General features: G+C 38.7%; 1 protein-coding gene across 1 annotated transcript; it reads left to right on the top strand.

Annotated features, from left to right (window-relative positions):
- Positions 1-2,318: 2,318 nt before the first annotated feature.
- On the top strand, positions 2,319-20,759 carry LOC112568412 (scavenger receptor cysteine-rich domain superfamily protein-like). The gene is made up of 10 exons (XM_025245712.1): positions 2,319-2,431; positions 6,588-6,735; positions 7,808-7,980; positions 9,252-9,399; positions 10,106-10,191; positions 12,810-12,957; positions 16,837-17,006; positions 18,175-18,316; positions 18,947-19,113; positions 20,473-20,759. The coding sequence occupies exons 1-10, from the start codon at positions 2,374-2,376 to the stop codon at positions 20,757-20,759; spliced, it is 1,527 nt and encodes a 508-aa protein (XP_025101497.1). The 5' UTR covers positions 2,319-2,373.
- Positions 20,760-21,597: the final 838 nt, after the last annotated feature.

Here is a 21,597-nt window from a genome sequence, read left to right as displayed (position 1 = left end):
CACTCACACATAATTGCTGTAGGAATTTACATATTAGAGACACTTCACTAAATCTGTTGTCACATCTTTTGGTCCTCTCTTGCTGTAAAGTACTGATGAGTGTTGACTTCCGGAAGGCCCCTTTCATGTTGACTAAGTGCACAAACATTATTTTGCTTGGTTTTGATCTTTTCATCTCTAGGCTCCGCGATGTTTCTACAACTAGAGAGTCAAAGTCACGAGCAGTATGGGAATTACACAAACATTACATTAATAAGTTTGCGAAATAGGATTGTCATAAAAACACATATTTTACACTAAAGTTCTAACGATTCTTGTCCTTCAGATACAAAAATTAATCTGAAAACAAATGTTTCGATCACAGTGTGGAGATGTTTTATCAGCTCTTTTATCATATAGAATAAAGGATGACTGTGAAAGCCGGAAGACCTAATTAACAGTTCTTGGTTTGAGAAGCTGCACCGAGTCCTCAGAATCTTTTCATTTTATCTACATCCGTTTTCACTTTTGACTCTAACAAGTCACACAGCAGCTCTAAACATTGTCTGTCCTTCTCACTATTTTATAGTCCATTTGAAAACTGTAGTAAAAATAGGTTTAATCTACTGATCTCGAATATGGACAGTGTGACTGGACACTGATGGTGTCACAAGGGAAGGTCAACACTGTTGTTAACTAAGGTCAGCGTCAAGGAAGGTTTGCTGCAGACTTTGCTTATGAACACTCACCGACACAAGGGTATTAAGGAGAGGCACACAATATACATTGACAGTTGTTTGTAACAGAATTTGTAAAAAGCGAGGAAAAGATTACGGATATAGAACTTTGTAAATACTTAGGTCTATCATCGTACATTGTTGCACACTTGGATGTTGTTGTTTTGTTCTTCGGAACTAGTCTGTCACTTAGAACATTTATATGTTTAACTAAGAAAACAATAACCTGTTAGAAAGAAAACCGATGAACTAACAAAAACCATACCGGTTAAAACGAATAAAGCAAAGTGTAAACAATTTAATCTGGCTTTGTGTAGATCGACGGATGATTCTCCTCTACTTGATGTACAATTATTAAAACGCTTTCCGTAAATAAAATTTTCGCGATCTGGTAAGTGCTTGACAGTTCATGGAATGGAAGAAGCATGTTCCTGTGTCTCTGTGTGCAGCAGGGAGCTCGTGGGACGGCATCAGTAGAGTCAGGGACCTCGTCTCGTGCTGTAGACCCACAGCCTTGACACTAACGGGCGTCCTACACAACATCACTGAGAGCTCAGCCACTTTTTTATATCAGTTTCAAACTGTTACGAGTTGGTATTAAAGACATTTCTCTCACTCTCTCACCACACGACTTCTTTTACCCGCGAAAAATCACACGCACAGACTTACAGTACAAATTTATGCCGGAGAAAGACACTTCACAAAAATTTTGCCTGCCATGTCATGTACAACAACAAGCTGACAGACCCCATTAGCGTTAAGAGTAGATACAGAAGTCAAGTCACATGCTCAAGACTCAATCCCGCAGACGAATTATGCGGTGTACATAGCTGGGTTAGAGAGATGCCCAAAGAAACCTACAGGTAGATAGATAGTCTACAGGTATCTCAATGGTAGAGGCCTCTCACTTACGACAGCCCCCGGGGAACAGCAGCAGATGGAGATCCCCTGTTTTCGTCTCACGTACCTGACGGGAAAGAAGGATTTAAATGAATAAGTTTATAAGGTTTAAGTGTGAGATCACTGTAATGTAAACTAGTAAGATGAACAATATAGTGGAGTATCGCTAGTTCTCTACACCTTGATACTTCCGTATTTTTACTTGTTCTTAAAGTAAGCAGGCGATACACTGTTGACAAGGAAACGACTGCTGTGTTTGACCATTTGACCCACTTCATTGCTGTTTGAATTATCTGATTACAGAATTGACATATACAATAAAACTATAAGCTTAAGGGCTCTTCATTATTTTTTCCTTTGAATATAGACCATTTGGTGGTTCGTTGTTTTGTCAAGAGAAAGGTTTCTCCATCATAATTTTCTAATGTACATAATTATATATTTAGTAGATCTGAAACATTGCTTGTGGACTAGCTTTAAAAAAAGCATTAATATATGTTACTTCAAATTATATCTGAATACAAAACACACAAGGCTTACTTACACTAATACATCTGGCCCCTCGCATACGCCAAAAGAGGAAAGAAGAGACTCACAGCCATCCAATCAAAATTAGGCAAGTGATCGTCAGCCAATGAGAAGGCTCACCGTTAGTGACTTCCTCGTCGGAGTGGAAGAAGCTGTCGCACTGCGATGTTTGTCCAGTGTCTTGTCAGTCAGACACACGATCAGCTTTAACATATCGACACCCAGCATCATGATGTACATGGCCGTCAGTGTTTACTGGATCTCTGTTCTCCTGGTGCCCAGTGTGGGTAAGTAGTGCCGCACATAAAATAACGAATTAGTTGTTTGTCAATAAGATCATTTTATTGTAACCTGCACGTGTTAAATGTTTCGGGCTGTAGAAAGCAATGGCTCTTTGCATTTAATTTCGAAGTTGCCTGTGTATAATAATATTATTAAATGCATCAATCTGATTTTTTGGACAACAACAATGTTTATTCATTTAAAGTTTTTATGCGTTTATCAAAGTGTGATTCCTGGAGGTGTAACCTGTGCTAGCATGACATATCCTGTGCAACCCTGTTTGAAATTTTTTAAAAATTTAATTACATCTACCTAATTTGCTTGGTATTACCTTATAAGTGACTGTTCATGAAGCATTCAAATGTAAACATTTTTGTTTCACACAGTTTGATCGCTTATTATTAGTTGAAATTTTTTTCTATCTCTTACAGTTATTTTGTTATGATGTTTTAAAGTTGGTGAATTTCAATACAAACGAGGCAGTGTGACCTCGTTGAACCCTGACGTAGTGAAAGAGTTAAACGTAAAGAACTGTTTGGTTTTTGTCTGTTATCTTAACTTGATTTCCATGGATTATAATTTATAATTGTTTTTTATTTGCAATGTTTCATTGTATTGTGATACACGCATTTGTCTTATGCGTACAAGCACCTTCTGAAGTATCTAAAAAGCAGTTGATTATTTTATCTTTTAATTGCCTTTTTATTATGCTATCCTATACCTATCCTGGCCAGTCCTTGCTAGTTCCGGTCTCAATCTCGCTAGTATTACTATTTATGGGATTTTGCTGGAGATAGCCGATTCAATCCTCCGCCAATTGTTGCATTAACAGAGCTCTTATTCTTTGTTAACTTCACCCAGTGGCCTAGTTTTCAATCTGTAGGTACTAGTTTTTGTTCATAGATCTTGTGTAGAAGGGGCTGTTAAACTGTTGCTGTTGTTTCTGAGTCTGCCTTTATTGCTTCTTGGGGTATGTCATCCCGGCATGCGGCTTTGCAGGTTTTCATGTTTTGGATATCTTTGATGATTTGTGTCTTAGAGGGAGGGTTTCACGTTGAAATGAAGTTGTTTAGTTGCTGATGGTAGGTAAGGTAAGGCTGGTGGAGGAGAATGATTCACGATCTCTCCAAAGTGTTCCATCCACCGGGTTCTTTAATCTGCATGGTTTGTTGTTGTTTTGCGGTGTTTGCCTTTCACCGGCTCGTTTGGGTCAATGTTCATGCCTGTCACAGATCATGTTATTTCGTATAGTCACTTCATGTTTTCGTGTATAGCTCCTGTTTCTGCTTCTTGTGTCGATTTATAGAAGAAGCATCTCTTGTCCTCTTTGAAAGACTTCTTCACTTGGCGGTTGGCTTCCCAATATTCAGCTCTGAGACCTTCCTTCTCTTGCTGGTCTAGACACTGGTTGAGCTTCTGTTTCAGTTCCTTTCATGATTCAATCATTGCCTAGGACTCTATGGTAATCCTTTCCTTTCTTTTCCTTCCCTCTTCCCTAAAGCATATGCAGGGCTTCTGCTTACGCAAAAAATTGCGTACAGTACGCATTAAAAGTTCGGAGGACCCCTTCAATTTTCGTTAATGGGGTCTCAGTGGACCCCTTCAAATTCTGGCGAAGAACAGATACAAAGTTGGGTAAGTGTAGTGTCTGACATCGTAGCCATATCTATTGTCGTCTGCTACAAGGTGAGAGTTACTTCCCTTGCACTGAGTTTTTTTTCCCTTACCAGGAAGAGTTCCTCTAACCCAGTGGTTCTCAAAGTATTTCTGACCGCGGACCACTTTACTTAAGTAAAAAGGCCTAAAATCCTTCTGTACTATGAATTTCAAATTAAATTGCTGCATTTGTTTTATTGCAATTCGAAACTAAATGTCCTTTTGTGACAGTAAAACATAAAACATAAAACATAAAACTACCTCGTTCTTTGTAAATAAAATGGTAATGCGAGGAATGCATTACTTTAAACATCACTTTGCTGACATATGACGACTGTCAGCCGTGGACCACCTGACTTATGCCCGGGGACCACTAGCGATCCGCGGACCACACTTTGAGAACCACTGATTTAACATTTTCCAAGATGTCCATGACAGCGTGGTTAAAATCATCGTATCAGAAACGAAAAGAAAGTGAGCACCCCAAGTACAGTGAGCATAAGCTCATCACAGATGCTTGCACAGACTTCATGGCGCAGAAATCTCGCAGTTTCTGACAAGACATTAAAGTTATCTGTGTGCCTCAAAGGCAGTTGAACAAAGTAGTTGATATGTTTTCTTTGAACTTTGTAAAGGGACCCCTTAGAGTTAGCCTGGGACCCCTTAGAAATCTGAAGAATTTAGCCTTAGCAGAAGCCCTGATATGTGCATTTTATGTTTCAAATGGTCTGGTATATTGACCATTGTTCGTCTACTGATTCTTCTGCTAGTCCTAAAAGGCTTCATAATTATTCTTTACCTCCAGTTTTAAATGTCTTTTGTGTTTTTTTCCTCAGGTACTGAATATTAAACTTGTTTAATGGTCTACCTGCTTGGTCAATGAAGAACTTCAGCTTAATCTTAAAGACTGACGCGAGGAGCTGGTGGTCTGAAACAATAGCTGCACCTCTTCTTACTCCACCATCTTGGAGACTCCTACTCCACTATCGATTAACTGTTGGTCAATCTGTTTTTAAGTCTGACCATAAGGGCTAGTCAAAGTTATCTTCTTTATATTTGTGTGTGAAAATGCAGTGACACATATGACATTTCCATTCAAAGTGCAGATGTCTGTAAAGAGCTCCCCGTGTTCATTAAAGGTGTCAACGCCATGTCTTACGGTGATGAGTTCCCTGTTGGTCTTATCATCTCCCACTTTCTCATTTAGGTCTTCTAAAATGCTCTTGAGATCTCTTCTTCATGTGTGGTCAAGCAAAGACTGCAGGGAACTGTAGGTCTTCTTTTCCCTCTTCATCAGCTGTATTTGTTGATGCATAAAAAAATCAAAAAAGAATTTATATATAAAGATATACATAGAGCTAAAATCGGTATTTATGTAGTTCACAATTTGTTTGTATGGTATAAAACGTTTAGCTAACGTTTAACATGCATTTTTGAATTGTATATCAATGATTTCACATTTAAGTAAAGGATTTTAGCTGGGGGTTTGGGTATTTTAAAATCTGCAACAATATGCTTTTGTGATCATTGAAATTAAATCAAGTACAACATCTGTCTCAAAGATATTAATGCCAACAAATAGATACTTATTTTGACAAGACTTAAGTATTGCATCTATTTCTAATGGAGTTAGCTGTCTGTTAATTCAATGTTGGTATAGGCTTATAATTTCAGCAAGCTTTCTATCCAAGTTTTATTTTGATACAGTCTGTTAGATTATTTGTAATCCAACTGCCGAAATTTTTTTGTTTCTCGATTTCTTCCTGATCGTTATAGCTCGAATTGCTATGAAAAAAATTTAAAAGGTGATATGGTGTCAACCTTCCTGCATCCTCTTCTTATTCCAAACCATGCTGATAATGTGTCATTCACTGACACTAAATTGAAATTTTTTAAAAAGGGCCTTGTCCATTTTACAGAAAAGAAAGCTACAGCTAAAGTAATGGAGAACATCAAGCATAAAACTCCAACTATTACTATCGAAGGTTTATTTAAAGTGAAGGTATATTAGTAAACGAGGCTGTTTATTTACACTTAAGTGTTGAGTCAGGTCATATATCACTCTAATTTTATCCCCAGGATATCTTCCACGAAGAGATGGTGAAACTTTTTAAAATTCTTTTTTGCAATGCATGCTGCACAAATCTTTAATATCGCATTTGAGAATGATTGGTCTCTTAATCTTTTATTTGTTATTTCATTGTTTTCATTAAAAAAATTTATTATTGGAGATGCCAGTGTCTCATGGCTTTAACAGAGCTTTCTCGAGTTTATGACGTGTTTATTTTTGTTCTACAGAAAATCTTTAATAGGTATTTACTTCAAGCAAGAACCTAAAGAGAAAAGAAGGGACATTTATTAGAGCTACCGGTAGTTTTCATATGTGGTTTCCAGTTCATGGTTCCAATAAAAGAAACTATCTCTGCAGTACTATTTAATAATTTAGAACTTCGTAAGTGAGCGTATTATATTAGTTTAGTGCATTATTAATTCATTCAATTTCAGCTCAGCAGATGTCAGCTCGTGTAGTTAATGGCACAGCAGACGCAGGACGTCTAGAGATATTGTACGATGGAACTTGGGGCACAGTGTGTGGCAGTGTATTTGGACAGAGAGAGGCCTTGGTAGCCTGCAGGATGCTGGGATTTAACAGGTATGGGATGATACTCCTTACGTTTGAAAAGCTATTATCTCATTTGCTCTACTACAAAACTTCTGTTTGATAGGAGGTTTTTGCCCTTATAATAAGTTAAGAACTAAGTAAAAGTACAGTGTTTTAAGGTTTCTATCTGCCTTCAAGAAAACAAAATACTCGAGAAGCACTAAGTTTATTTGTATGAAAAGTAACGGTGACAGTAGAACTGGACTCGACTGTAGACCAGGCGATAGAAGAGAAGTAAACTTACATAAAGAGGTCTCCTAGACTGGCTAGATAACATCTCTTTCACAATCTAAACATGTTATAGCACGACACTAATGTTTTTTTCTTGAATCGCAGTTACTAAGAAAAACTTGCTAGAATTACGGCGACCTGCATTAGCTAAGGTTCTACCTTTAACTTTAGTTCTATTGCCTCTGTAAGTGTAATCTTTTATCCAGGATTCCTCCGCAGATTAAAATCGATTAGACGGAATCGATCAAGTTTTCTTTTTAATTTCCAGAAGAAAGCCAGTGATTAAAACGAGTAACGATATGTCTATATATCAATGTATTACTTCCGTTTTTATCTTCAAAACTTTTTTTATATTTGATACATAACGTAGCAAAACGAAATGGATGCGTAAAGAACATGTGTAAATGCAAATAAGCATACACATGTGTCATGATCACAAAAAAATTATTATAAAATTATGTAACGTCTGATATTGTGCTCATTATAACAATGAAAATGCAATCAGCTTATTGAACACCTAATTTCAACTGTAGTCCTTTCTTAATCCAAGTTCACTCGAACGCTTGGGCACCACACTGTTACTTTTAGCCACAATTGTTTACTCGCATGTCTGTCACTCTATGACTAGTATGTATTGAACACTTTGCTTTCTTAAAACCAATATCCCGGTTTCCCATCACAATCAGCTCTACCGCACCGTGTCCGTTTGCACGTGCCGGCTTGAGTGTGTGTCTGTTTGTGCATATGTAATTACACACGTAAATCTTCATTTTAAAAGTCTGTGTGTTCTCAATGTCTATATCTTTTTGTTCTCGTTTTTGATGTCGGACAGTACAACAGCAGTAGCCGTAGGGTCAGCCAAGTACGGAGCAGGCTCTGGTCCTATTCTGTTCAGTGACCTGCGGTGTGTGGGGAACGAAACCAGCCTGGCGCAGTGTCAACACTCGGGGCTCTACATATCCTACTGTGAACACTGGCAGGATGTCGGCGTCATGTGCAACATCAGTATGTAGACCAGTATATATAATTAAACGTTTCCCAGTCACTTAATCCCCAGACACTTCATCCCCGACACTTCATCCCCTAGACTTTTAATCCCCAGACACTTCATCCCCAGACACTTAATCCCTAAACTAAATCCTTAACTATAAAAATTATGAAGTCAGCGAAAAATTTAATTGAAATTCAAATTCAAATCATGCTCTTAACTTCAACGTCATTTGAACATCTACAACATTAGTTAAAGTTCATATAAGCTAGTAAATTTAAAGTTCTTCAACAATATGATATGAAAATTGTTCTTGAGTGTCGGGGATGAAGTGTCGGGGATGAAGTGTCTGGGGATGAAATGTCTGGGGATTAAAAGTCTCGGGGATGAAGTGTCGGGGATGAAGTGTCGGGGATGAAGTGTCTGGGGATTAAGTGACCGGACACCATAATTAAACATTTACGGCTACTCCATTATTTTATTTATTTTGTTAACAATTTAATCAATTATTATTAAAAAGATGTTAAATGGCTTCAAATCAGAATGCTACATAGAACTCTGAGCACAAAAGTAATATTATTCCACAAGAGACTAGAAGATAATAACGTCTGTGGCCCTTGGAGAGATGAAAAAGAAAATTTCTAGCATATACTTTGAAATGGAAATATATTAAGGATTTTTGGGAAAACTTACGAAATTGTATATGATATAAATTTACAAAATGCTCCAAAGATAGCTATCAGTGAGCATTTCATTCTGTTTGGATGCAGTAATAACTTTGAGACAGATGGTGTACTTGATTTATTTTTACTGCTCGCAAAAGCATATATAAATATATTTTGGTATACTTTAAAAAAGCCATCCCTCAGTGAGAACCCTTTATCCAAATATTGAAACACATATAGAAAATCACCCTGTAGTATTTATTAAAACGTCATACTTTATAATTTTAGAAAGAGTTTCTAATGAGTGTTTTATTATTTTAGACATTAAAACAAAACAAAAAACACAATTTCTGGTACATGTTTATTCCAAGGTTTGAAAGATAGGAAATGATTATGTCACAGCGGCAGGAGATTAAAACTGCTACTAAACTATACTAGTACTAAACAGTCAGCTACTTGCTAGTCTAGTTTACTAACCGTTCTCGGGGATACCAGAATAAATGTAACGAATTAAAGGCTTTGTCATTGCGTTAAACCAAAAACATTCACTATTAAATCTTCTCTGTATAAATAGTTTAGGGTATTGTTTTAATTCACTGTATTATTAATTCGTTCAATTACAGCTCAGCAGATGTCAGCTCGTGTAGTTGGTGGCACAGCAGACGCAGGACGTCTAGAGCTATTGTACGATGGAACTTGGGGCACAGTGTGTGGCAAGCGATTTGGAAATAAAGCAGCCTTGGTAGCCTGCAGGATGCTAGGATTCAACAGGTATGGAATGTTACGCATTTCAATGTAAAAGCTATTATCTCTCTTTTCTCCAGAGAAACACTTTTGTTTATTAATAGAAATGTATCCCTATTATAAGTTAGCGAATAAACGAAAGTACAAGATTTTTGAAGATAATCCCTGCCTAAAAAAAATCCTTTCTTCAGAAGTTTTTTTCAAAAAATTAACAAAAGTAGAACAGGACTAGACTGTACACCTGGAGGTAGAAGAGAAGAGCACGTACTTTAAAAAATCTTTCCTATAATAGCTAGATATTGTCTCTAACAATCTGAACATATTATGGTACAACACTAATGTTTATTTCTTGAATCACAGTTACAAAGAAACATTTCTGGAATTACTGCGACCTTTATAAGTTTAGGTTCGAGTTTTAACTTTAGTGTAATTGCTACTATAATTGTAATCTTTCATTTAGGATCCACCGCACCTGAATACCTATTAGACGCCCTAAATCAAGTTTTTATTTGAAATTTCATTGTTCCTGCAAATAAGCATACACATGTATTAGGATCACAATTTTTTAAATAAAAAGAGTATTTCAAGTCTGATATTGTGCTCATTTTAACAATGAGAATCCAATAACATTATTCACCTCTCACTTTCAACTGTATTCCTTTCCTGATTAAAGTTCACTGGAACGCTTGGGCTCTGTAACCATAATCCACAATTAGTTCCTTTGGCACAAAAGACACGACACTAACACCTACACCACACTCGGTGCTATACTGCGAAGAGCACGTGACGAGAAGGAAACACTTTGCAATGAAGTCAAAGGTCAGCATGGTTTCCGTTACGCTTCGAAGGACCCCAGTGTTCCTCCTGTTCTTCGCTGAACTGGTGACATGTGTCCCGGGTCCGACTCAAACTTACAAGGAAGATTCCTTGATCCCCACTCGTTATATCTGTAGCAGTGTCTTAAGTTAATTCAAAGAATTCTAACACAGAGAATTCTCAACTTGCTAAAAATAATAAACTCGACTTGAAAGGAATCAACAAGTAGAAATACAAATACTATAACTATTGTTTACAGAGTTAATATGTAACATATGTTGTCTTGGCATGGAATTACACCATTACCACTTTCTGTCTTCCTCTCGCTCAGAGCACACGGCTTTCATCCTCGCTGAGGTCTCTTGGAATGCTGCCACACAGTTCACAGAGAAAATTCTGCGGCCCCGTTAACACGGGATTCAGTCTCATACTAACTCATACTCACAACCACACAGTCATTCTAACCAACGTCCAAGAGAGACAACCCTGATCCATTCGCTCTTCCTTTACAGTCAGGGGAGATAGCCCTCGTTCCTGACAGACCCTGCTGTACATGAATTTAGCAATGCACTTCTTCACAGTTGCAAAGGATGGGGAGTCCACAGCCAGTGACCGTACCGTGTCCTCGTGGATTCCCTTGGGTGTCATTCCTTTCTCTTGCAGATACTTTATGACAGCTCGGACTGAGTTGTCCATTTTAAGATTTGTATTACTACCCTTCACCTTTGTATGGGCCTCACGTGCACACAACTTCAAGCAGAAAAATGTAGCAGATTTCTTTTATAGTTTTGCAAGAAGTAGCTTTACAAAGAATTAGTCAAAGAGATTACGGGTGTACGAGTAGCTGAGTACTAACCGTGCAAGTAGGAAAATGCAAGAATTTAAGAGTGGAGGGGTTAGGGTAAACTCTATGCTGACAGTGAACGACAAAACAACCCTGAACATTTGAGGTGGGAGGGGGTGGATGTACCTTTGGTTCCTACACCACTGACACATTCACTTGTGCAACATACGTAAAAAATGGGTAAAAGGAAGTTTGCAAAATACTCTCCCTGGTTAAACCTGTAACTTGTGTGTTACTTTTAAATAAAGGCTTTTCTTCAGGTGTATAAAATACGCATTTAACAATTTTTAATCAGATGTTAATAATTGCTTATGAATTTATAACGCAATAAACAATTTACACAAAACTTCATATTGCAGTCTCAATAAATTTCTGATTTTGCCTTAACCCTTTTTCGTTCATTATGGCATAGTTTACTCAGGTCTGTCACTTTTAGTCAATGTCCAGTGTTTTGAAAACCAGCATTATAAAACTGTAGTCCTATATTTCTTTTCCATGCAGTATTTTAAGGCTAAATAGTATATTTTGAACACTTTACTTTCTTAATAATTCATATTCCGGCAGTCCATCACGCTCAGCACCTCCGATAAATGTCTGTTTGCATGTGCGGGTATAAGTGTGTGCAAGTGATCATATGTATTTACACATGTTAGTCTTCATTAATATTCAAAAATCTGCATGTTTTCAATGTCTGTATCCTCTTCTTCTCGTTTCTGATGTCGGGCAGCACAACAGCAGTAGCCGTGGGGTCAGCCAAGTACGGAGCAGGCTCTGGTCCTGTTCTCTTCTATGACCTGCGGTGTGTGGGGCACGAAACCAGCCTGGCGCAGTGTAAACACTGGGGGCTCTACATACACACCTGTGAACACTGGCAGGATGTCGGCGTCATGTGCAACATCTGTACGTAGACCAGTAATAATTAAACATTTACAGTTACTCCAGTATTTTTTTTTCTTTAATAAAAAATTTTATCACCCTGTTGTTAATCGAGTTATTACTTTCAAATTAGTGTTTATACAAATTAGTGTAGAAAGCAAATGCGTTCTAAAGTGTGTAATACGCATTATTATTAATATCATCATCGTCATCGTCATCGTCATCATCATCATCCTTATTTTTCTGTTTATTATTATTATTAACAGACAGGAAACAGTAAATAACAGGTAAGTTAAACAGATTCACGACCTGTTTCTATTTTAGTTTCATCTACAGAAGATAATTTAAATGGCCCAAGGAGTTTTTATATCCCTATCGATAACCCTTACATTTACAAACTTTCGTAAATGAGAATATCGTCAACAGGATACAGTACAATAATCTTTAGTCTGTATTGCTGTTCACGACAGAAGTTTAGTTGTTTTTGTTTTCGTTACCAACAAGTAATAAAAAAACACAGTCACCCTTATCACGCACACATTTACATTCACTTTAAATCATTTAGCAAATTTTTAGAGGAACATTATAGTTAATGCTAAATTTAAACGTCACACATAACATCAATCAATACACCTTCACCTCACTGGACTATGAGTATGACTATGACTCACTGGCCTCGACTATGAGTGAGAACTCACTGGAGAATTCAAACGGTATTTTGTATTGCTTGTTGTTAACTGTACCAGTAGTTGTTGAGATCGGCTTAATTACCCTTAATTAATCTTAATTAAAACAAAGTTAGGAGTGGAATACTATATACACATGGTGTGTCTAATGCAGTCAATCACAAGACAGCAAAAAGACACTATTTAACAAAATAACCACAACTGTATTGTGACAGCCACACCGATGACAGCCCGGTTACATGGCGGCACGTCTGAGGCAGGACGTCTAGAAATATCGGTCAACGGAGAATGGACTACAGTGTGTGAGGGTGGATTTGGAGAGAGCGAAGTCGAAGTCGCTTTAAGGATGCTGGGACTCAACAGGTCAGTGACCTATTGTTTTAACACCGCACCATCCAACAGCAAGATGTCAAGCATGCATGCACTGTATGATTTTTTTTTTTATTTAGAAAATTGGTAAACATCACCTGTAACTATTATTAATTTAATCTCTTTATCTATTCCTCTTCGTGCATCAGGTTGCACATAAGGCCTCAACCAGAGTCCGCCACCGATGTCGATCTGCTGAAACCCACTATAGGTGACCCCATGTCCAGCCCTTTCCTTTCATCTCCCTTTCCACTGTTCTTCTCCAAGTTTGTTTTGGGCGGCTTCCTTTTCTTCGGCCGTCTGGAGTCCATCGTAGGGCTACTCTGGAGAGGTCTGCTGTCTGCTGGCAGAGCACATGTCCAATCCATCGCCAACGCCTTCGTTGAACCTTCGTGGTGATGGACTCGGTTTCCGTTCTTCAGTGGATTTCTTCGTTGGTGATGGTGTTTGGCCAAAAGATGTTAAGTATGCGCCTGAGGCATCTGTTTTGGAAGACATCAAGCTTGTTACTGATGGTTTTGGTCATCTTCCAAGATTCTGATCCGTAAAGGAGGGTGCTGATCACATTTGATTTGATGATTCTCAGCTTGATCTTCTGACTGATGTTTTTTGCCTTCCATATGCTCCTGAGTGAGGCGAAGGCCTGGCTGGCTTTCGCCAGTCGGGCTCGAATCTCCACCTCCGCATCCCCGGTGTTTGACATTTTGGACCCAAGATAGGTGAAACTGTCAACTTCCTCAATCTCTTCTCCATTTAGTTTGATGCTGTCTTGGACTCTGGCGTTCACTCTCATACTTTTCGTTTTCTTTGTGCTGACCTTCAAGCCAAGGTTTCCAGCTGTTTCTGAGAAGGCCTTTGTTTTTTCCTGCATGTCTTGGTGGCGGTGTGACAGCAGGGCAATGTCATCAGCAAAGTTCAAGTCTTCCAGCGTTGTTTCTGCTGTCATAGTCATGGTCCATCTGATCCCTCTCCTCTCACTGTCAGTGGAAGTCTTCATGATGCAGTCCATGGTCAGGATGAAGAGGAACGGAGACAGAATTCAGCCCTTTTTCACCCCGGTACTGACGTTGAAGGGGTCTGTGAGCTCTGTCACAGAAAAATTGGGATTTGAAATCGCTGTACAGCATTTCAACGACTTGGACAAGTTTTGCAGGGACTTCGTAATGCCTCAGGATCTTCCATAAGGACTCTTGGTGAATGCTGTCAAAAGCCTTCTCCAGGTCGATGAAATTGATGTACAGCGGTGTGTTCCATTCGTTGCTCTGCTCCAGAAGCTGTTGCAGAATGAATATATGTTCCGATCAGGATCGCCCAGGACAAAATCTTGCTTGCTGTGGTCGGAAGTCTTTCTCAAGGGTTGCTGTCAGTCTTGACAGAACAATCTTGCTAAAGACCTTGCTGGTGAGGGAAAGAAGCGTTATGCTCCTTCAATTTATTGCAGTCTGCAAGATCTCCTTTCTTGGGTAACTTGAAGATGAGCCCTGTCTTCCACGCATCAGGGAGCTGCCCTAATTCCCAAACTTGCCTGAAGATTTCAGTCAGCATAGGAGCTGTCACATTCACATCTGCTTTTAACATCTCTGCTGTTATTTCATCTGCCCCTGGTGCTTTGCCGCTCTTCATTGTCTTGATCGCTTCTGTCACTTCTTCCAGGCTTGGTGGGTCTGTGCAGATGTCGAGGTCTATAGCTGCTGGCTGGATGGCTGCAAGCTGAGGGGGATCTGGTCTGTTCAGAACTGACTCAAAATGTTCCCTCCAGCGCTGTAGTTTTCCTGCCTCTCCCTCGACGACATTACAGTTCACGTCTTTCACTGGCACATCACTGCTCTTAAACCCGTTGTTTAGCTGTTTGTTTATCGTGTACAGTGTCTTCAGGTCATTTTTCATTGCTGCTAATTCAGCTTCGTCTGCCAGTTTCTCTATGCAATTTTTTTTGTCGGTTTTAGTCATTCTCTTTACCTCTTTGTTTAGTTTTGCATATCTTTGTCTGTGTTGTTCCTTCAGGCGTTCAGATCTGGTGCTGTTGATTTTTTGTTTGGCTGACATTTTCTCGTCTATCTTCTTCCATGTATCTTCTCTGATCCAGTGTTCTTTCTTTTCAGTTTGAAGCCCAGTATTTTCTCTCCTGTTTCCTGTAAGACTCGATTGAAGTCATCTAAGGTCATCTCTTGTTGGTCTCCTAGTGCCTGGAACCTGTTATTTACTTCCAGAGCAAAGGCCCGTTTGGTGGCTGGATATTTCAGTTTGCCGGAGTCCACTCTCTGCTGACGTGCCTGTTTTCCTCGTGATCGACGCAGCTTCAGAGAAACTGTGGCTATCACAAGAGTGTGGTCACTGGCAATGTCTGCTCCTCTGTAGGCTCTTACATCTTGAAGTGAGCTCCTCCATCTTCGGTTGATGATGACATGGTCTATCTGGTTCTTTGTGATCCCATCTGGTGATGTCCATGTTGCCTTGTGGATGTCTTTGTGTTGGAAGAGTGTGCCTCCAATCAGTAGGTTGTTTTCTTCACAAAAGTCTGCCAGTCTCTCTCCATTGTCATTGATGGTACCAATTCCATGCTTGCCCATGACATGCTCCCTGCAGGTGTTGTCACTTTCCATTTTGGCATTGAGGCCGCCGATGATGAGCAACATGTCGTGGGCTGGAACGCTCTCTGAGGCTGCCTGGAGCTGATCGTAAAAAGCATCCTTGTCTTCTGCCTCGGAGTCATTTGTTGGTGCATAGCAGGCTAGCACTGTCAGCTTGGTGTACTTTGAATGGAATCTTGCTCTCAAAAGCCTGGGTCCATAAAGATTCCATTCCAGAAGTGCCTTTTCAGTTTTCTTGTTGAGGAGAAGTGCCACTCCTTCAGAGTGCTGACCGTCTGATCTTCCAGAGAACAAGATGGTATGTCCTGACGCTAGTCTCCTCTTTCCCGTGCCAGTCCATCTGACCTCACTGACTCCCAGGATGTCTAAGTTGTAGTTGTCAATCTCCTTGACTAGTTGCAGCATCCTGCCAGTCTGGTACAAGGTCTGAAGTGCTTCATTACCTTCGCCATCTGTGACTAATTCTCTGGTTTTAGTTTCAGTAACATGGTTTTTTTTTACATGGTGCGGTTGTTAGCCCTACCACAACCTATTTTAAATGAAGGTGAGGTGTCCACCTTAGTCGCCTCTTACGACATGCCTGGCTGGATGGCAGGGACCCTATTCCTACAATGCTCGCTAGGCAAGCATACCCCGGGGTCCCACAGGGGAGTAGGTGTAAATAGTAACGGAAAATTATTAAGGGTTAGGGTTTTGGAGGCTGATTTAGTTTTAAATCACTGATATTTAACGATATCTAAAAAAAAATAAACAACGCAAACCGCTTAAATTGATCTTCAAACAAAGTAGACCTCTACTAGTGATAATTTTGCAATACCGTGAATTTCACTTGCCTATATAACTCCGCCTGGAAACCACTCGGGTAACCTGCCGGTGCGAAGCACTGATTAAAGAGGAGGGTTGAGCGTGGGGCTAGCAAACCCACCCTGTAAAAATAAAACGCTTCAAAAACCGCATATGTACATACTTATTTTAAACAAAAACCTTAGCACCTAAGAGAACACGAAAGAGGTGAACATTATTAACAGATGAATTTAAAGAAAGAATTGATATCTAAGTATGAGAGTGATTGATTAACTGTTGTTTATTTATTTAAGGGTTGTAGCTCTTAGAAGAGGGAACAGATTGTGTAAAACAGATTAATTTGTGTAAAAGTGGTATGTGTGTGTCTAAATTAGCTTTTAGAATGACATGGCTGGCTTGATATAACTGACAATAATAATCTAACCTGCATGTGGTGAGGTTGTATATAAATGTATGTGTGCTATTTGTCTGTTAACAGCACTGGACAAGCAGCTGTTAAGTCTCTTCTATTTAACGATGGCTCACGATTTCGATTTGGGTATATAAACTGTCAGGGAATGGAAACAAGTCTTCAACAATGCGATATAGGACAACTTAACAAAAGCGACTGCCTGGATGTCGGTATCATTTATGACTTCAAAAGCTTTAGTAAGTAAACAAAACTTTTAATTTCTCAAAGAGTTTTTATGTCTTCATTGTGGTATCTTTTCTCTGAAAGTTTGCATATACTTAAGTAACTACAGCTAAAGTACATAAGATTTAGCATGTAGGTAATGAGAATGACTAAGTGCTAACCATGCGAATACCCAGATAATATAACACACTTTTAAACAAAAATTAATCGTGCATTTGCACACAAAAGGTCAGGGGAAAGTGAAGAAGCGAGGAGAAGCTTTCAGGGAGAGGAGGAAGTAATTCTTTTCCACTTTGAAGAAGAGTTAATAAGTTAAAAAATGTTTGCTGAAGATTCTTGAAGGGTCTCACTGTTTACACGATAGTAAATAGATTATCGAGTTTATGGCGGTTTGTAAGGAGCACTTTGTGTTTCTTGTTGACCTTAAGGGTGCTAAAATATGACTGACAAACTAATAGGGATGTTTACAACTGTAGTTTTGTTAATAATGAACAGACCTTTATATTTATCCAGTGTTTGTCACGACAGGTTTGAACTTATTAATGTAAGGGTAGTTTTTGTACTCGCTCTTAAGAACTTTAGAACACATTTTTTTCAAAATATTAGCAAGGTATCAAGCAAATGTAAAATATCCCTTTGATTTTTCTGTCTACGTCAAGCAGGTCTTCCAAAGCTCCAGCTTTGTAAAAAGTGATTATAGATGTCATCATTTAGGACAATTAATTAGCGCTTACTAAATAAAATGTCTTTAAATATCAGTTTTAAAGAACAGAATTACATTCTCATAACACGACTTTTTGTGACAAACTGTCACAGAAATTATTTTCAACAATAATTTCAAGTGTCTTATTATACAAGTCCGCCGATTGCACATGTATGAAGACTAATTTTTTTTTAATTTAGGACAAAAATAAAGCTTTTAATATACTAAAATTTAAACTCATTACATGCTAAGAGAAGTAATGTAAACATAAAAGTAAAACATTGCCTTAAGCTGAATTAAATTATGTTTTACGCTCTTCTGACAAGATCATGTGCGTAATAGTGAAATATAAAATTTACGAGAATTGATGAGAAGAACAACCTAAAAGTATTTAAACTCTTGTTGTTTAAGTTTGTGACCTGAAAACAACTACACAGCAGACGACATGGACGTGATGACCTTTCACCTCATTGTTACAGGTCTACAACTGACAGGAACTCGCCGTACAGACAGTAACATGGGGCGTGTAGAAGTGGAGATTAGAAGTAAACAATTTAGCACAGTGTGTGTAAACAACGAGAAAACTGCCGCAGTCATCTGCAGACAACTCAATTTAACCTCGTGAGATAACTTTTTTTTGAAACAACCTATTCAGTCAGTACCAACAATACTAAATATACCATAGAGTGTAACATATACTTTTAACGTTAGTGATTTTATTATTATTATTGTATTATGTACAAATAATAAATATCTCAGCCTGCAAAACTAGAGGGATAATAGTGGGCCCCACGGGGCCCACTACTGGCAAACTAGTTTTGCAGGCTGGGATATATCATAGAGGGTAGCATATACTTTCAATATTAATCAAATCAAATCAGACTTTATTGTCTGTGGAGGATACCAAGACATAATTTTTCTTTTGCTCACAAGGGCAGGCATGCATACTGATACAGACATTTAACACACACAGGAGTAAAGATACATTATCATGGTAGTTTGATCACCGTCAAATGGTCAATGACATTCCAATACTTTATATTTCTTGTATCTATTTTTTTAAAAATGCGTTGGGATTGCATAATGCAACGAAAACGTGTCTGAACATGATGATGATGATGATGATGATGATGATGATGATAAAAACGTCAATTTAGCTATTGCTGAAAAACGTATTTCTATAATTTTATGTATTTTTTAAAGATTTTATGCAATACCCATAGACAGTTGTGTTAATATATTCACAACTAGAAATGGTGCAGCACTGGTAGACGGTCGGGTGTTTGGAGCAAACACAAGCCCTTTACTTGAAGCTGCATTTTTTTGTGATGGTAACGAAAACAGTCTGTTTGAGTGTGGCTGGAATGAAAGTACGAAGGAATGCTATGCCGATGACGTTGGCGTGGTTTGCAGCAAAGGTAAAATTGTGTTATCCTTGTTAACGTTTATATGTGTAAACTTACTTTACAATTTATTTTACCGCTCCATATAGTGAATTCATACATGCATATATTTCATTGTTTCTATCTCCCATAAACTTATGAAACATTCCAACCTAATTTTTTTGTGTACTTAGTATAAAGAATAAACACACCGCTAGCAACTGCTTATCTTCACACCATCTAGTGTCCCGTATAGTTTTTTTCCCCCGTCTGTTTGTTTTTTGTCGCGTACCATTCGAGCAGCACCTGAGCGCAGACCGCACAAGAACGACAAAGACAAAATTCACGTTACAAAACAAAGCAGATTTATTAAATACATAAAATAATGCAAGAGAAACATCTTATACATCTCGAACGCTTACATAAAAGTATAATCATATAGATTTGAGAGAATAAAAAAAATACAATAAAACAGTTGCCCTGTGCACAGGCGAGATACAAAGAAATCAAAGACTACACACCACCCGCACGCACTGCGGGGTAGCAGGTCAAGTGTCCCCTCAAAGTGTCCGCCTGGCCCGCGTGTTGCCCCAGCGCTAACCCCTAACCCCCTCTTCCTCTCTTCCAGCTGCCCCCCACCCTCCTCTCGTCCAGGTACGAGGCGTGGGTAGGCCGCTGTTCGCGTGTCCACGCGCCGATGAGGATGCAGGGTAGACGGTTTACACAATGGTGGACAGTAGAAAATGACAAAACGGCGACAGGAATGTGTAAAGAATTTCACTCCCGAAGACAGAGGTCGGGCAGACGACACTTCTTTTTTCAAAAAATCACTCGAGACGTTACTTTTTAGTATCCGCCGCCATCGAGAATCTTCACCCGCCACCCCCCGCCACCCCCCCCCCAAAAAAAAAAAAAACGTAAAAAAGAAACAAAAATTGCGTCACATCATAACGTCACATCGTGACGTCACATCGTGACGCGGCAACCCTGTCTTTCCCTAAGAGCTAAGGCCCGGGCTGAGACAGCATGCGACACGTGACAAGTATGTTATATGCCCTGTACGTATGCCCCTATATCCTGTGTGTGTTTGTTTTGATGTGAAGGGTATTGTATGTCTGGTTTTGTGCTTGTCAATCTTATTATATAATTTAGTGTTATTTTAAAGAACTTTCCGTCCATTTTAAATGGTAAAAATGTATCTTGACAATAAATAACTTGTCTCTTGTTTACTTAATTATTTACTCTTACGGTTAATCGTAATCAAATGGAACATTATTTACCTTTTTCTTTTCACACGACACCATTACCTGTTAAATAATTTAGAATTATTTAAGAATAATTAAGTATTTAAGAATGGAAATTTTATGTTTGTGGATTGTGTATTATTTGTCACAGATTACACACTTTATATAGTTTCGGAGACCGAAAAGTACCCTTTTATGGAAGGGACAAAGGGAGTTCTAATGTGTGTAAAACCACGAAAGTACATTCAGGTACTTGAATATACATGGTCAGGCAAAGATGATGGTCCTTCTCGAGGAAATCGTCTGTTCTACGATAATCTGACGAGAGAGTACAATGGGCGCGAAATATCTTGTGAAGCCTCTAATCCTGACGGTGCCTCTGGTCCTGGTGAACGCCTACGGAGTGGACGTTTTGTGTTAAGCGTTTACTGTGAGTAGCCTCTGGTGGCACCTCAAGTGTTGTCTTCTTCCCGACAGAGCGTGATCCTTGCATGTAGAGTCTACAATAATGATTAACTTAAATATAAAGTTATTTACCTCGTAAAACTGTTCACAAAAATAGCTAAAAAGTTTCATAAAATGAAGCAGAAAAAGCCAAAAAAAAAAGAAAAAAAAGTGTTTGTACATTTTTATTTGCATTTTGTTTTATTTGTTATTTAATGGAACTCAAAGAAACATGGCAACACATCGATCCTATTAAATACAACCATATTGTATATAAAAATAAAAACAAAGAACGTTCTAACTTGATACCTAGCAAGAATATTCTTGCATAAAAACAAATTTATGTCGAGGAAACAATTTAAAAAACTTATTATTCTCTTATTGCTAGGCTATTCACAATATTTCGGCTTCCTACTATTTCACATTGCATGTTGCTAATTACGATGTAAGCAGCTACTTATATTTTTTTTTAAATTTACAGATAAGCCGTTGATTACAATAACATGGACTAACAACACCGGGGAACAACAGCCCTTGTCAACTCTTTCTGAGTTACACCCTGGACACAACGTGACCCTGTGGTGTGAGGCTGACAGCAACCCTCCCCCCGCGTCCATCACGTGGTCAGGAAGAGTGAACAGCACGACTGGGGAGTTACGTATCCTAGCGGCAGACCACGTGACACACAGCGGTGTGTACACCTGTACCGTCGTCACTCAAACCGTTGATGATGACGACAGACTTCCACTGACCTCATCTAACCACATCACCCTCAGTGTTCAAGGTTGATATTTAACCTCATTGTCCAGAAGCTGGTGCAAAAGTATTTTTA

The sequence above is a fragment of the Pomacea canaliculata genome, linkage group LG7 (genome assembly GCF_003073045.1).
Source record: "Pomacea canaliculata isolate SZHN2017 linkage group LG7, ASM307304v1, whole genome shotgun sequence".
NCBI classification, from domain to species: domain Eukaryota; kingdom Metazoa; phylum Mollusca; class Gastropoda; order Architaenioglossa; family Ampullariidae; genus Pomacea; species Pomacea canaliculata.
Note: the sequence above shows the minus strand (reverse complement) of the source record. Positions and strands in the feature narration are given on the sequence as shown.